General features: G+C 39.6%; 1 protein-coding gene across 12 annotated transcripts in view; it reads right to left on the bottom strand.

The window, feature by feature from the left end:
• HPS5 (HPS5 biogenesis of lysosomal organelles complex 2 subunit 2) overlaps positions 1-15,881 on the bottom strand; it is a 43,211-nt gene that overhangs the window by 16,617 nt on the left and 10,713 nt on the right. For 10 of the 12 annotated variants that reach the window (XM_048855897.2, XM_048855896.2, XM_075129345.1 and 7 more), the window contains 8 exons: positions 13,986-14,119; positions 12,364-12,579; positions 10,737-10,808; positions 10,055-10,143; positions 8,634-8,812; positions 8,208-8,366; positions 4,235-4,394; positions 1,237-1,360 (listed from right to left, as the gene is read on the bottom strand). In XM_048855897.2, the coding sequence (XP_048711854.2) occupies positions 1,237-1,360; positions 4,235-4,394; positions 8,208-8,366; positions 8,634-8,812; positions 10,055-10,143; positions 10,737-10,808; positions 12,364-12,579; positions 13,986-14,119 (1,133 nt within the window). Of the gene's footprint in view, positions 1-1,236; positions 1,361-4,234; positions 4,395-8,207; positions 8,367-8,633; positions 8,813-10,054; positions 10,144-10,736; positions 10,809-12,363; positions 12,580-13,985; positions 14,120-15,536; positions 15,649-15,881 lie in introns of those variants that run through there. The other 2 variants (XM_048855903.2, XM_048855898.2) reach the window with 2 other exon arrangements.

The following is a 15,881-nucleotide window of genomic DNA, read 5'->3' as shown; positions in this document are numbered from 1 at the left end:
GTTCCCAACAATTGTGCAGGGCACACACACACACCCCTACAGTGGAATTGACTTGTACAATCACTCGAAATAGAACTTCTGGATTCTCTGGTTAAACAGTTAACATTCACCACTCAAAGAGTCCCTCCTAGTGGTGGCACAGTACAACACAAAAAGAGCTGCTCTTCAAATTTAAGAAGAGGGAATGGGTTTAAGCCCAGTAGGTTACTGATCTTAAAATACAGTGAGTGTTGAAGGGAAATTTTTATAAAAGATTATAAACCGCAAAATAAAATAGGATTCTTGACCCAAGCCTTTAAACTGGAGTAACTAGAATGTAGCATATGAATACTTATGGATTTAATTTTCTGCTTGTGTAAAAATTAATGTTCTCTGGTAACAAACTTTTTTAAATGGATATAGCTTGGTATTTGGAAAGAGGAAAATGGAGGTGTGAATATCCACATAAAGCTTATGGATGAAGCTTTCAATAGACTAACAGGCATCAAGTAATTTGATGAAAACATTATTTTATTATTGAAGGGTCTGGGAGCAATACACTTACCTTAGAAAACTGAATGAAAGGGCTAACCCAACATTTCAAGATAATGCTACAAACACCATGGGCCAGCACTTCTGGTTTTAAATAAGATACATTATATTCAGAGCTTTGAAATAACCAGTTTTATGCAAGCTATTTCCCCCCCTTATTTTAGTGGCTTGCTTGTTCTATATTTTAAAGCCGCACATTTTGATTTTTAGACATAAAACTGGGTTTGTTCACATACAATAGGTATAAACCACAGTTGATTCCAGATACCTGTGAGGAATGCATAAGATTTACTGAAGGAGGGAAGGGACAATTTAATTGATTTGGGGTACATATCTTGACAATACATACCATCATTAAAATACACACAGGACCTTAACATCTTCAACAATCTAAGTACCAAAATGCTAAATCCCATAGCCACAATCAATAGACTCACTCAAAAGTTGGAAACGCTAGCCACAAGACTATGGTATGTGTTCTTAACCTCCATTTAAAACTCAAGAGTGAAATCCTGGCTTCACTGAAGTCAATAGCAAGACTCCTATTATCTTCATTGGAGTCAGGATTAAACTTCCCTATCAAATTTGATTTTATATTGTGTATTTTATGCAATATTTTATCTTTCGGCAAAGTATGAAACAACAATGCTATGAATTCAGAAAAAAAGGAATATAATGGATGAACAAATATCCTATGATGTTTACCTTTCCTTGACAGCTTGGAGGGAGACCAGAGGAGATGGTGAACGAAATGACAATGGAATACTGAATGGGAGAAAAGTCTCATTCCGATCAGTCTCAACCACCACAGAAGTATGAGATACGTTTTCTAACAAACGGAATTGAAATAATAAAATTATGAAGCAATGACTTGACAACGAAACATATAATCCAGTTAGGACCCATGCTTTCCTTTAACTGGGAAATTTTACTCTTGTAGCCTAAATTGTGTTTTCTTTTTTTACTTGCAGGTTCTATCATGGATTTTTTTGATTTTTTTTTATTTTTTTTTGAGACTGGGAGACTGGAGATAGGATAGGAACTAGCAACACACACACACACACACACACAGTCCTTGGGATCAAGGGCAATTTTAGCATTACTGGCCTTAGACCAGTAGGTATTTGTTTTATTAACCTGTTGAATCTTTATTTGATAAAGAGGCAACTGACAAACTAGTGGCAGTAAGAGGAGAACACTGGATGGGTGACTGTCTTCTGTACATGGATTTCTGGCCTATTCTGAGGCAACAGCTCAATGCTGTTTTCAGCAGGTAACCAAGATGGCTCAAAAAAAAAAAAAAAACTAACATAAATATGTCATATTAAACTATGTAGTGACATTTCATGAAAGTTAGATTACATTTGGGCTGAGAAAGTTAGATTACATCTGGGCTGAGGGGGCAGACTCTGGGGTGGGGCCAGGGACGAGGGGTTTGGGTGCAGGAAGGGCCTCCGGGTTTGGGTGGGGTTCAGGGGTGGGGCAGGGGATTGGGGGTGCATGCTTACCTCAGGTGGCTCCTGGTCAGTGGTGGTGCTCAAGCAGGCTTCCTGCCTGTCCTGGCACCGCAGACCACGCTGTGCCCTGGAAGCAGCCAGCAGGAAGTCCGGCTCCGAGGCAAAGGTATATAAGCAGCTCCGCGCAGCTCTTGCCCGCAAGCACTGCCCCCCACGTCCCATTGGCTAGGAGTGCAGAGCCAGTGTTTGGGGCAGGAGCAGCATGCAGAGCCCCGTGCCCCCCCCCGCCCCCCCACCTGGGAGCCGGACCTGCTGCTGAACGCTTTGGAGCGGAGCACAGTGTCAGGTAGGGACTAGCCTGCCTTGGTCAGGCAGCACCGCCGATGGGACTTTTAACGACCAGGTCGGCGGTGCTGACCAGAGCCGCCGCAACCCAGCACCTTACATTCCGCGACCAAGTTCTAGGTCGCAACCCGCAGTCTGCAAACCACTGATCTAAAGTACCAAATGATGCTCACATGCACTGAGATACAGAAGCAGCTAGGATTTTTATAGTTTGAAATAACCAGCCACTTGGAGATCACTAGTTGAGCAGCAACAGGAAAGCTCCAACTCCACACGTGTAAAGCCAAGTCTCTTCACTTGAAAATTTTACATTCTAAAATACATTAAGATGGCATAACCAAAAAGTAAAGATGGGTGAACAAATGTCACAAATGACAAGTGTAAAGTTCATGGTCACAAAACACGCATTTATTAATAGTACAAACCTTCCTAAACATGGTATTAGCTTTTAAACCTTTATATTTTCCACTCTTTCTTGACACACATTGTGAGAAAGTCCACAAACACCTTGGCAAAAAAAAACTGTTGCACTACGACATTTTAGTTTCTGACACCAACAGATTACTAAAAAGAGAGGCCAAAGAAACCCCCTGACATATTTTCATACACTTTAGTATAATCCACTTGATTTTAGAAAAGAATGAGTCTACCAAGACAGCTGCATTCTTCACCTTCCCTCTTGACCAAACAGAGCAGGGTTCAATTCAAGATCAGGTAGATCACAAGGGGTGCCATCCCTTCCTACAGGACACTCCCACTCTGCAGGGGATAGCAGTTGACTCCCTGATGAGAAGGGAGTTTTGCTCTCCTGCCCCACTTAATTTTTAGGTCATCAGCAACCTAGGGGTCAGGAGAAAGACTCCACACCTTCTCATAGCTAGCAGCTCTAAATTGGGTGGGTGAGGTGGAAGGAGTTCAATATTTAATAGAAGTGTGCCTTCAGGTCTGCCTCATCCAGCTCTTTTGGTGCATCTGAAGAGAGAGCTCACTATACAAAAAATAAACCCCAATATTCTCCCTATAGCACTAGAGTATATTCCCAGCAGAAACCCAAGAGCATCTCCCTCTCTGCAGGCCATTCTATCCTCTACCCAGCTTTAAACAGCTTCCTCTATCAACACAGACAGGCAGCAGCAGAGAAAGGAGCTACGAATAAAGGTGTGTTTTTTTCAGAAAGGAGAGATCACACTACCCCTTGAAAAGCCAGAGAAGCCTCTACTTTTGTCCAGAGATGGACATTTGTTGGGGGAAGAAAAGAACAAAGCTGATTGGGTGGAATAATGGGGTTACTATTTCAAAAGATTGCATCCCTCATACACCAATGTGTAAATGTACAGGAGGGAATCCCTTCCAAAAAAACCCAGAAAAGAAACCCTGCAAGAAAGTTAAAAGCTCTTGACCGACACCGACCAGCGCCCTGGCACCAATATAAGGCCTGGCTCAACTAGAGTTAGGATAGGACAACAAAAGTGGAAATCTGGCTAGCAGAGGCTGGATTAATACTGAAGCAGGGTATTTTGCCTTAATGGTAAGAATAACCTAGCTGAGTTACCTACAAAAAAAGGAAATCTTGAGTGAAATCCTGGCTCTACTGAAATAAAAGGGAATTTTGCCATTTACTTCAATTGAGTCAGGATCTCAACCCTAAGGTTTTCAGTACAATGTTTTACTACAAGAGGCCACATAAGTGGTGACTTTAGGTTTACCAGCAAGATGTGGCACATGTGATTCACCGAACAGTTTATAGGGTTTAAATCAGGGATATCTAAATGGTGGAAGACAAATGGAATTTACAGCTATAAAGGATTTTGTTGTTGTTTTAAACTTAGACACCATATCACCAGCTACTTGCTGAACACAAAAAAGGCAACTGAAAAGCAATTTTCATCGCAAGCCATTACCAAGCTCCAGCTGCTCTTCTTCCTGGTGTGCAGTAAACTCTTTAAGCCTCTCATCTTCTGACAACGTTTGGCTGTTTAGGGAACAAGCGTCTTCATCTGACTGACTGCCTCTTCGACTAATAACACGATAAATTCCAGAGTCTAAGACACTGAAACTTTCCTGTGGGGGCAAACAATAGTCACATGAGCCACAAAAATATCCTTATTAAACCACACTGAGAATTCAGTGAACCACCAGAGCTTTTAATCTGAAACCTTGGAAATAAACACATGTATGCTGGAAAAGCATTCTGGTATTTGTATGCAGATGAGTATGCCACACTGTATATTTATAAAGAAATTGAACTAAGTAAGAGTTAAAATGGAACTTTTACAGGAAGAGTAACTACAAGAAAAACTGCAAGTCTGGTGGGGTGAGCACAAGATGAGGAACTAAGAACTCCTCAGTTTTAATATCGTCTCTGACAAAGCCACACTGTACAAGACACTTCCTCTCGCCTATAAAGGGAGTTTTGGTCATGGTGTAATTGCAGTTAATTGATTCTTAAATAACTAGTTTGCTAACACAATTGTAAGTGCAATTATAGACCCTCCACAAAAGTTTTCCCCAAAACACACGTTTCTCCCTGGTCATGGTTCAGCTCAAGCTGTACATTTCTACATCTCTACAACATGGATAACCTCACAGGATGTTGTGAGAATAATTAGTTGTCTAAAGTGCTTCGAAGATGAAAACAGCTATGTAAGTGCTAAATACGAAGCAAGTTTTTCCTTTTCACAAGACATTAAAAGGGTCAACATCTTACCAACCACATGAGTAAAACAGCACTTGACACTTTTGTAAGTAAAGTTAAAGCCAATTTTTAAAACTGAGTACAAGGTCTTATGCCCAAATGAGGTCACATTTCCACACAAACCGGCATTTTCTGAAGAACGTTACAGCACTCTAAAATATAACTTTAGAAGAGAAGTACTGTCATGCAGGAATCATTGTGGGTCAGAGAATAGAATTAAGTAGCCCTAGATGAACATGAAATCTATCAAATCATACCCTCACAAATCTAAAAAACTGCATAATTAACATTTTTAGGTTCCTATCCCCATTAGTCTAGTTAGTAATAGACACCCTAAGTATCTTGCAGTGTGGATGTAGCCAGGTTGGTCCCAGGATATGAAAAAGACAAGTTTGGTGAGGTAATACCTTTTATTGGACCAACTTCTGCTGGTGGAAAGTACAAGCTTTTGAGCTATGCAGAGCTCCTATTCAGATCTTGGGAAGGAAATCAGTGTGTAAGCTAAATACAAGTTGGAACAGATTGTTAAGCGTAAGGGATAATGCATGTTGTAGGCAGCCACTTGAAAGGAAATGGGCAACAGAGGGTTAGATTGTTATGCATAAAGGATTTGAAGTGGACAATTAAGGGTAGCAGGCAGTGGGGGTGGGGGATATTACAAATTGTTGTAATGGACCGTAAAACTAGTGTCCCTGTTGAATCCGTGTTTTTTGGTGTCTAGCTGAGTTATTAATTTAAGTTCCCAAGCTCACCTTTTGAAGGTATTGTGGTATTTGAGGGCGAGTATTGAAAGAACAGATATGGAGTAAAAAGAAAAGGAGTACTTGTGGCTCCTTACAGACTAACAAATTTATTTGAGCATGTAGCTCATGAAAGCTTATGCTCAAATAAATTTGTTAGTCTCTAAGGTGCCACAAGTGCTCCTTTTCTTTTTGCGAATACAGACTAACAAGGCTGCTACTCTGAAACCAGATATGGAGTGATCATTTTGTGAGAAAAGTTTGACCATAGGCAGTAAGTGTTTTTGTCTTTTATCATTTTTTTGTGAGAGTTCATTCAAGAATGTAATGATTGACTGGTTTCACCCACATAAGTTTTTTTGGGGCATTTGATGTACTGAATGAGTTGTAATAAGCATGTGTAGGACCCATGAATCTCAAAAGGTGTGTTTGTTGTGTGAGGTACTGATCATTGTAGCAGTGGAGATATGTCTGCAGGTTTTACATCGGTTATTCTGGCAGGGTTTGGTGCTGCTCTGAGTTGGTACATCCCGGTCTGTGGGGAGCTTGCTTCTGATGAAGAGCTTGGCAAGGCTGGGGGGTTGTTTGAAGACAAGAATAGGGTGCTCAAGAAAGATTTACTTCAGGATGTGGTCCGCATCAAATATGGGTTTTAACTGTATGAGGACATGCAGTATGGGTTCCAATGTGGGGTGGTAGGTCTCAACTGGGAACTTAAATTCGTAACTCTGGTGGACAACAAAAACCATGGACTCAACAGGAACACTGGTTTTATGGCTCATTACAATGCTTTGTAATACCCCCACCACCGCCTGCTATCCTTAATTGCCCACTTCAAACCCCTTATGAATAATAGTCTAAACCCTCAATTGCCCACCTCTTTTCATGTGGCCTCCTACAATATGAGTTAACCCTTACGTTTAGCAATGTGTCTCAAACTGTAGTTAGCTAAGACACTCTGATTTCCTTCCCCAGACCTGAATAAGAGCTCCGTGTAGCTTGAAAGCTTGTACCTTTCACCTACAGAAGTTGGTCCAATAAAAGATATTACCTCCCCCACACCCTAAATATCTGACCACTATCAGTGAAGAAAGGCAAATATAAGATAAACCTTTTTTCTAATCTGCAGAGTGAAGGATTGTGTGACACTGAGCCAGCGAGGGTTAAGCAACCAGCAGCTGGCTGATCCAAAAATCAACCTTTAAGGACATACTAGAATAGTACTGAAATGGTAAACAGGACCATTCCTTGTATATAGTTAAGAAAGCCATGTTAAATACACTCGGAGTTCTTGAAATGTAAACCTCTATTGTTATAGAATTAGAAGCAGATATTAATTATATTTGTCTGTTTATCTATGTCTTATCAGAAGTTTAACAATGTAATCTAATTAGCTTGTACATGCTAAACTTCAGTCCCTGTCTGTAATGTTTCATTACTATATTCTATTGATTCAGAGATCAAAAAGGGATATTAACACTTAGATGAGACTTGTGGTGTAATAATATCGTCTTTATTTCTCTTTGAAGTGTGCAGTACACTACCTATTAACCATTTGAATGGGTAATTGCGATAATGCTAATCAATGCAACTAGTTTATCAGCATATACATAGGAAATAGAAGTTTAGCTTCAAAGCACAATATACACTGCCTATTCTTCATCCGGGAAGGCCCCCGCTGTGATCATTTGCTGTCAAGAGACTTATCTGCTGAGCTTTAGTTATGAAGGGCTCGGGCCTGATCTTTACTATCTCAGATTTGCTTAAACTTTGATGAGGAAGTTCAAGTTGCAAGAGGTCTCCAGGTGTACCCTGAATTATCCCTGCAAATTCTCATGGAAGAATCTGAACAAACTCTACACATCAACTGCCTATTGGACTATAACCTACTGAACTGATTCAGGAAGGATTTTTACAAATCAGCATCATCACCATCTCTGCTATGAAACTGACTTAAGAACTATACTCATATCTGTATGTATAATGATTTTTAACCACAGTAACTCTTTTCTTTTTAAATAAATCTTAGATTAGTTAATAAGAATTGGTTGTAAGCATGTATTTGGGTAAGATCTGAAATATTCATTAACCTGGTGGGTAATGTGTCTGATCCCTTGGGACTGGTAGGACTTTATATATGGTGAATAAGGTTTTAAATAATCCTCACCATATAGACTTGGCTGTTTGAGTGGAAGCCAAAGGCTAGAGTGCTTAAAGGGAACCTGTCAGGCATTACAGAGGCTGTTTTGTTACTGGCCTGGTGAATATAATTATTAGAATAAACTACCCGTTTTGGGGATTGTCTGCCCTATTCTTTGCATTTGAGCATTTTCAGTATCATCCCTCCAGCAACCCCGGTCAAAGATGGCAAAAGACAAGCTCATAACAAAATGAGGAAGAACTCAATTAACGAAAAAATTCAACTTTATGTACACCTACATGTGATGAAATACTGCTCCTTCTGCTGCTGCATGCAGAATCTAAAGGTTCCAGTTTTGATATCAATTCTTCCAGTTGGCTACTGACATCACTTTGGGTTGAGAGGTCCAGCTGTGATTTCAAGTGCTCTAGTTTGTCTAGAGGCAAAAATTTTCTTGCCTAACAATACAAAAAGCAAGAGGTTTGTTAATAGTCTTAATGCACATATGAAACATAACAGATGGGTTTTAATTTACTACCCATACAAGTATAGGCTAAGTTTTCTAATAAAGGAATCATTGCTGATTAGTTCTACAATAACATTTCAACATGATAAAAAGCTCCAAAATCCGAAGTGCAGAGTTTTATAGGATTTGGTTTAGGACAAAAGATAGATGTACTAAATGAATAGATGTATGAAAGAGGTGGGAAGAGGTCCTAACTTACTCTGCAGGAAATAATAGAGTTCTGGAAAAGACAGCAGACTCTGGCAGCAAGACTCCAGAAACCTCTTCTTAGCAGACGTTCTACACACCGCTCCACTAGCAGAAGAGAGAAGTGCGAGACTTTTCCATTCGTATGCAGACAGAACAACTCATTTCTGTACACTGCTATATCCTGGATATCTATATAAAACAGATGAGTAGAGAAGTCTTAGGGATGAATGTACTTATCAGTATTCCTTTCCATTTCTGGGTAAACTTGGAAACAATTTAGAGACAAGAAGGGTGAGGTAATATCTTTTATTGGACCAAATTCTGTACTGGACCAATACAACGTAGAACAGATTTAGCGTGACACTGAGTAAGTTCCCCAGACCTGAAGAAGAGCTCTGTGTAAGCTCGAAAGCTTGTCTCTCTCACCAACAGAAGTTAGTCCAATAAAAGACATTTCTTCAGCCACCTTACATTTTTAATTTCTTGGGACTGACACGGACACAAACACATTGGAAACAGTTTGTACTTTTCCATCTGCCTACTAATGATTACAACAAATTTCCATTCCTGAAATAGACCAACAGAATATGGGATAAAATTAGATGACAGTACATTAATATATAATTATCATTGCATACAATTAAAATCTAAGAGTCCTTTGATCTTTACCAAGTTACTTGGAAGTATTTAATTACAAGTTATGCACATTTTTTCTTTGGAAAAGAAAACAAACCAAAACGCAGAGACTACATAGCACAATGACAGGTCCCATTATTTGAAATTAATTAGTTGCTTGTTAAGGATTTAATTAATTTGATGTACAAGAAACACTTAATGTGCAAATGCTCCATAACACTGGCATTTTGAACTGTTAATATCAAGAGTGCAGTTAAATACTCTTAGAACAGTTCTAGAACCAATGTAGTAAGCACATATGTGTTTGACATTTCTTAGTCCTTCTGTGTAACTCGGCAGTTGTCTAAACTGAAGAATGTAAATACAATTTAGAAGAACACTATACAAAAGTCTCCTAATCTGTTAGAGTCAGATCCACATCAGATATTCTTTGAAAGATAATAAAACAGAGTAAGGAGAAGCAAGGAAAGAAAACCATAATATTTATGATGTTTCATTGAATCACATTTGGTCATTTTATTTCTGAGATTCAATACACTGTCCCCTATTACTTTTATTGCACAAGCATCCAAATAAGTAATTTGTAAAGGTTAGTTTTCAAAGGGTTTGGTTTTTTTTTAATATTCAAAAATTTGTCATATAAATTGCTGACTATTAAACTAGAAAGTTATTAATGAATGTTATTTTACCCCTTTGTGGAAATGGAAATTGGTTTACTGAACTGTAAGTACAGGACTTTAGAAAGTCAAAATGTAATGAACAATGCAGCAAAAACATAAGTTTCTTAAAGTTCACCTTTTACTTCACTCCAAAGTAAAACTTGAACGTTCTGAGGAATGAAGACATAAATGCCTCTTTCTGTCCACGTCATAACACAATGCTCGCTGTAAGCAAAGAAAAAAATATTAAGCATTGTTTCAAGAAGTTTTAACGTACTCATTTCAGAAGGAAATTCTCTTGCCAGAGTACGCCATTTAATAGTATATTTAATTAATCTATTATTTTTTTATTTAGAGAACAAGATCTCTAGATCTCTAAAACAAGATTTAAGACACAGCCTCCTGACCTAACACATCTGTTTTCTATAGTCTTTAACCAAACCTGCATACAGGGAATTCAGGTAGGAAGATTATTTTGTAGATTTAAAAAAAACTGACTTTTGGAGAAGGTTTGCAGATTTACATGAAACTGTGAACCCGTAAAAAAATGCGTTTAGTGGAAATGTTAAAAGTTAGTACAAATTTATATTTTGTTGACAAGACCTGGAAACTTAAAGTAATTAGGATTTTGAAAAGAATTCACTAGACAACAGGGTTGGGGGGAAATGGGTTAAGAGGATTTGGAGCATGGGAAGAAGAGGATAAACAAATCAAAACTACTGCTCATGAGCTTGGCAGGATATTAATTTGAACAGATGAGATGAAAGCTAACACAAAGACAATATTGTTGTTAAAGCAGAGTGCTGGTAAATACTTACGTCAAATATAACAGTTTTGGGAAAGACAAAGATTGGAGAGAGCAGGCAGAAGTATTATACTGAGGATCCAACCTATAGAACATATAATATCTAAATGGCAATTGACAATTATTCATTTTAATTACAAAACACACGTTAGCAAAATATTTAAACCCTCAGTCCCGTAAACATTTACACACATGCTTAAACTTTAAGCATGTATTTAGTCCCACTAAAGTGATATGTATGAAATTAAACATATGGGTATGTTTGTAAGATTGAGGCTTTAGTTTTTTCTGTCACTTATGAACAAAGTTTATTGGCAAAATACCTACTATTACTAAAGTGGAATACTTAGGAATTTCAATATTTATTAAAGTCACAATCTGACTATATTACAATTTACCTCTAAAATTAATACAGGGTGGATGGATTATCTTAAATCTTTTAACTAACAGAAGTAATTGTTTTTCACTGGCATTTTAAATAGCCATGAATATGGAAGGAAGAGGTCATCATAAACTACAAAAGGACTTTGTAAGGAGAGTGATCACTTTACATAAGCTATTACCAGCAGGAGAGTGGGGTGGGGGGAGAGAAAACCTTTTGTAATGGTAAACACCCATTTTTTCATGGTTTGTGTGTATAAAAAGATCATCTGTACTTTCCACAGTATGCATCCGATGAAGTGAGCTGTAGCTCACGAAAGCTTATGCTCAAATAAATTGGTTAGTCTCTAAGGAGCCACAAGTACTTCTTTTCTTTTTACAAAAGGACTGATACTTCAGAACAGGAAATAGAAATTTACAAGAGTCCAAGACCTCTGGTTGCCTTAACTCTTAAGATAATTTACAGTAAAGGTCAGAGATCAGTTTGTTTAAAAGTTTTTCCCACCAAAAACATTTAAAAATACGAATATAGAAAAAAATTAATTATTCTATGAAATAATTATGTAGTTATATTTTCCATAGGCATAAAGTACACTGGAAGTATTTCTGATAAAGCTATGACCCTTACCCCAACCTAACCCATTCCAAAAAGAGTCAAACATGTTACCAAACAGAAGTGCATTAACAGCTCTATGTTTAGTAATAATAATTTTAGAGCATCCAAAGGCAACACTGTAGATTTATTACTTTAAACTGCATCTCTGCTATGGAAAATATAACCCAAGAGTCAAAGTATGAATTCACTTCTCTAATCAAATATGACTATAACTTGCTACAGCTACATTTAATTGGAAGCCAGAATTGACTACAAAACAAAGAAATCAGTTCTTAAACCACTCATGCACAGAGCTCCTACCAACTCGATGTAATAAAAATTGACCACTTCTAATTGAAATGGCAACCATTGCATTAGTCACTACTTAAGCATGATCTTTTGTCATTAAATTTTTTTTTTCCTTTTAGAAGAAAACTTTTGGATGCAAGCGTGTGGGCGAGTGGATGCTATAAAGAACAGCTGAACAAATATTTCTGAGAGCTGCAAAATGAAAACTTTAGGCTGCATGACAAGTGGAAGTGTTTGTTCATGACTTGACTTTTTATTATTGTATTTTGTGACTTTCAGAGAGTAGCTTTCACAGAAAGAGTCACGGGATGAAAGCATAACCCAATTTATCACTAACCACCATCAATACCACTACCTTAGAGTAATAACGGGGAGAGGAGGAGATGAGAGCAGCTGTTTGAATTGATGGGTACTTAGCACCTCCCCTTCAAAGTTCGCCTCCCACATCCTTGACCCAGGACGTGCACAATATATTAATGGCTGCTGGCTCCCACAACTCTTTCCAACTGGGAAAAAACAGGCGCCGTATTCTCCATCTCTTTCTTTGTTACCAATTTTCCAGAATTTTTCTCTAGTGGGGGAAAATATATATTTAGACAATATAGAAAACAGGCTGTTTTAACATTTTCTTGGAGGACTGTATCCACCAAAGGAACATTCATAACCGTAAGCTTCCAAAATATTTTAGTTTGTATTTGATATGGTAAAGTTTATTGAATAGAATCATAGACTTTAAGGTCAGAAGGGACCATTACGATCATTTAGTCTAACCTCCTGCACAGCGCAAGCCACAGAATCTCACCCACCCACTCCTATAACAAACCTCTAACCTACGTCAGAGCTATTGAAGTCCTCAAATTGTGGTTTAAAGACTTGGAGGTGCAGAGAATCCTCCAGCAAGTGACCCGTGCCCCACACTGCACAGGAAGGCGAAAAACCCCCAGGCCTCTGCCAGTCTGCCCTGGAGGAAAATTCCTTCCTGACCCCAAATATGGCTATCAGCTAAACCCTGAGCATGTGGGCAAGACTCACCAGCCAGCCACCCAGGAAAGAATTCTCTGTAGTAACTCAGATCCCACCGCATCTAACATCCCATCCACAGGCCATTGGGCATATCTACCGCTAATAGTTGAAGATCAATGAATTGCCAAAATTAGGCTATCCCATCACATCACCCCTTCCATAAACTTATCAAGCTTAGTCTTGAAGCCAGATAGGTCTTTTGCCTCCCACTGCTTCCCTTGGAAGGCTGTTCCAGAACTTCACTCCTCTGTTGGTTAGAAACCTTCATCTAATTTCAAGTCTAAACTTCCTGATGACCAGTAAGTTAAACCAAAAAATCTCACCATTATAATTCAAAGTATAGAGTGATGAGATAGTTGCAGTTTAACCAAAAAGAAACCTGTTTGCTTGATACAAGTCAGTTTTCCATTATTTTTAAATTTGTACTTTACGAAGACATTGCATGCTTTCTGCATTAATTTTTACTACTTATTTTGCTTTAGCAATCAAAGTAATTTCTATGATATTTGCCTAGCCAATTGGGTCTATCTAACTAGGGTCTACACAGCAGGGCCGGTATCTTCCTTGCTGTCTCTGCTTAACTCGAAGTTTAACTGTGTCCGTTAAACTGCATGTGCAGTGTAGACACTAAATACTGTTCTGAAGAGCTGTAAATTAAAGTTTTCATTCATTTTAAAACCATGAAACCCAACCCCTAAAATCAGAAGCAAAACCAAGAAGTAAGTTAATACTGTTAAGATAATACTGCTAAGGGGTAATATCTGGTCTACAATATGTCAGTAAGTTTCTTCAGTGATGAGTATGTATGACCAGCTAAATGGTAACAATGTTGAGTGATGAAATTTACAAATAATAAATGTAAATGCTAAAGAATGATCTTTCAGCTGATCCATTTGAATCAGTTTCCAGCTTTAAGAGATGTCTTGATACTTTTGCAGTTAGTGTATAACTTACCTCTCAGTATCACACAAGTAGGAGCGAGTAAGTGAAGAAATAAGCAGTCTTCCATCCAAATAATCAAGCTGAACTACACGGGAGTCAACAGTGGTTATAATCTGAACTGGAAACATCACAAAAGCAGCAGCTGCCTAAAGGAACAAACAAAAAACAACATATACTGGGTTTAGGTCAATGTTGATAATGTTCTATAAAAACGACATTAAGAAAAAATTGCAAACTGCTGCACTCAAAGGTCAGAAAACGGCAAACTTCAAACTGTTTGTGGTTGTTCACATTAATTTAACTCTGTCCTGTGTCCAATAACGTACACCATTACTTTCCCCCTACAAATAAGACCCTGGATTTGAGAATGTTTATGTGAGTGAATAGCCCTACAGATTTCAATGGACTATCCACAAACTTTTTGGCCCGAGGGCCACATCGGGGTTGCAAAACTATATGAAGGGCCGGGTAGGGAAGGTAGTGCCCCCACGAACAGCCTGGCCCCGCCCCCTATCTTCCCCCTCCTGCTTCCCGCCCTCTGACTACCCCCCTCAGAATCCCCAACCCATCCAACCGCCCCGCTCCTTGTCCCCTGACCGCCCCCTCCCGGGACCCCCGCCCCGAACTGTCCCCCCCGGGACTCCACCCCCTATCCAACCCAGCCCTCTCCTTGTCCCATGACTGCCCCGACCCCTATCCACACCCCCGACCCCTAACAGGCTCCCTGGGACTCCCACGCCTATGCAACCCGCCCTGTTCCCCATCCCCTAACCGCCCCATCCAACCCCCCTGTTCCCTGTCTCCTGACTGCCCCACCTGCTCCTTGTCCCTTGACTGCCCAGACCCCTATCCACACCCCTGCCCCCTGACAGGCCCCCTGGGACTCCCATGCCCTAACCAGCTCCCCCCTCCCATTCCCTGACTGCCCCCCCGAACCTCCACCCCCATCCAACCGCCCCCTGCTCCCTGTCTGCCTCCCGGGACCCTCCGCCCCCTTACCATGCCGGAGCCAGCCACACCGCCCACGCTGCCCAGCAGGAGCGGCGAGCCAGAGCGTTGGCGACACATCACGATGAGACTGTGGGGGAGTGGGGACAGCAGGGGAGGGGCCGGGGACTAACCTCTCCGGCCGGGAGCTAAGGGGCCAGGCAGGATGGTCCCGCGGACCACAGTTTGCCAACCTCTGATCCACACACATACAGTTATTCACATATGTGCTTGCAAGATGGGGGCCTTGTTTATAGTGTCTTGTAATTTTTCTCCCCATCAATGTATACTTGTACTATATTCATTGTTGTACATCATAGTCCTCTCTGACTTTTTTTTTTTAGTAAGTTCTCTTTCTACATAAATGTGTCATTACCCATGTAATGCACATTTTCTTTTAAGCCTGCAATAGTCTCCCTTATTTACTAAGGTAACTTAGCTTCACATTTAATCGACCTACAAATGCCAGCAAGTTTCATCGTTACTCTGCGGCATGTTGTCTAAATACCATTTACTAAATAATTCTCACATAGATGACTTGCATTGACTGTGGGCCATACAACAAGTAGCACACACCTGGGCTCTCACTCGTGATGACACTGATGCAGCTGAACCAGGAGGCGCACAAGTGAAAAGTTCGTTACAATTCTCTAATTGTTCCATAGCCTGACTATTAAAGCTTTCGGTATTATTTAGCTTCAATGGCCAATTAACACTGTGGAGAAAGTACGTCAGAGTTTCAACAGTCCAATCCCTTCAACTGAGGGTTTAGTGCACACATTATATATTCCGGAGACATTTTACCCAGGAAAAACCAGGGAAGAATAGAGTTGACTTACTTGATATTTCTAAAATAAAACAAGCAGATTTTTTTCTTTAATACAAAGGCTTTCAGGCCTTCTTACAGTCTATATTTTATAC

This window comes from Caretta caretta, chromosome 6, assembly GCF_965140235.1.
Source record: "Caretta caretta isolate rCarCar2 chromosome 6, rCarCar1.hap1, whole genome shotgun sequence".
Classification (NCBI taxonomy): domain Eukaryota; kingdom Metazoa; phylum Chordata; order Testudines; family Cheloniidae; genus Caretta; species Caretta caretta.
The sequence above is the reverse complement of the archived record's forward strand: the minus strand, read 5'-3'. Positions and strand labels throughout refer to the sequence as shown.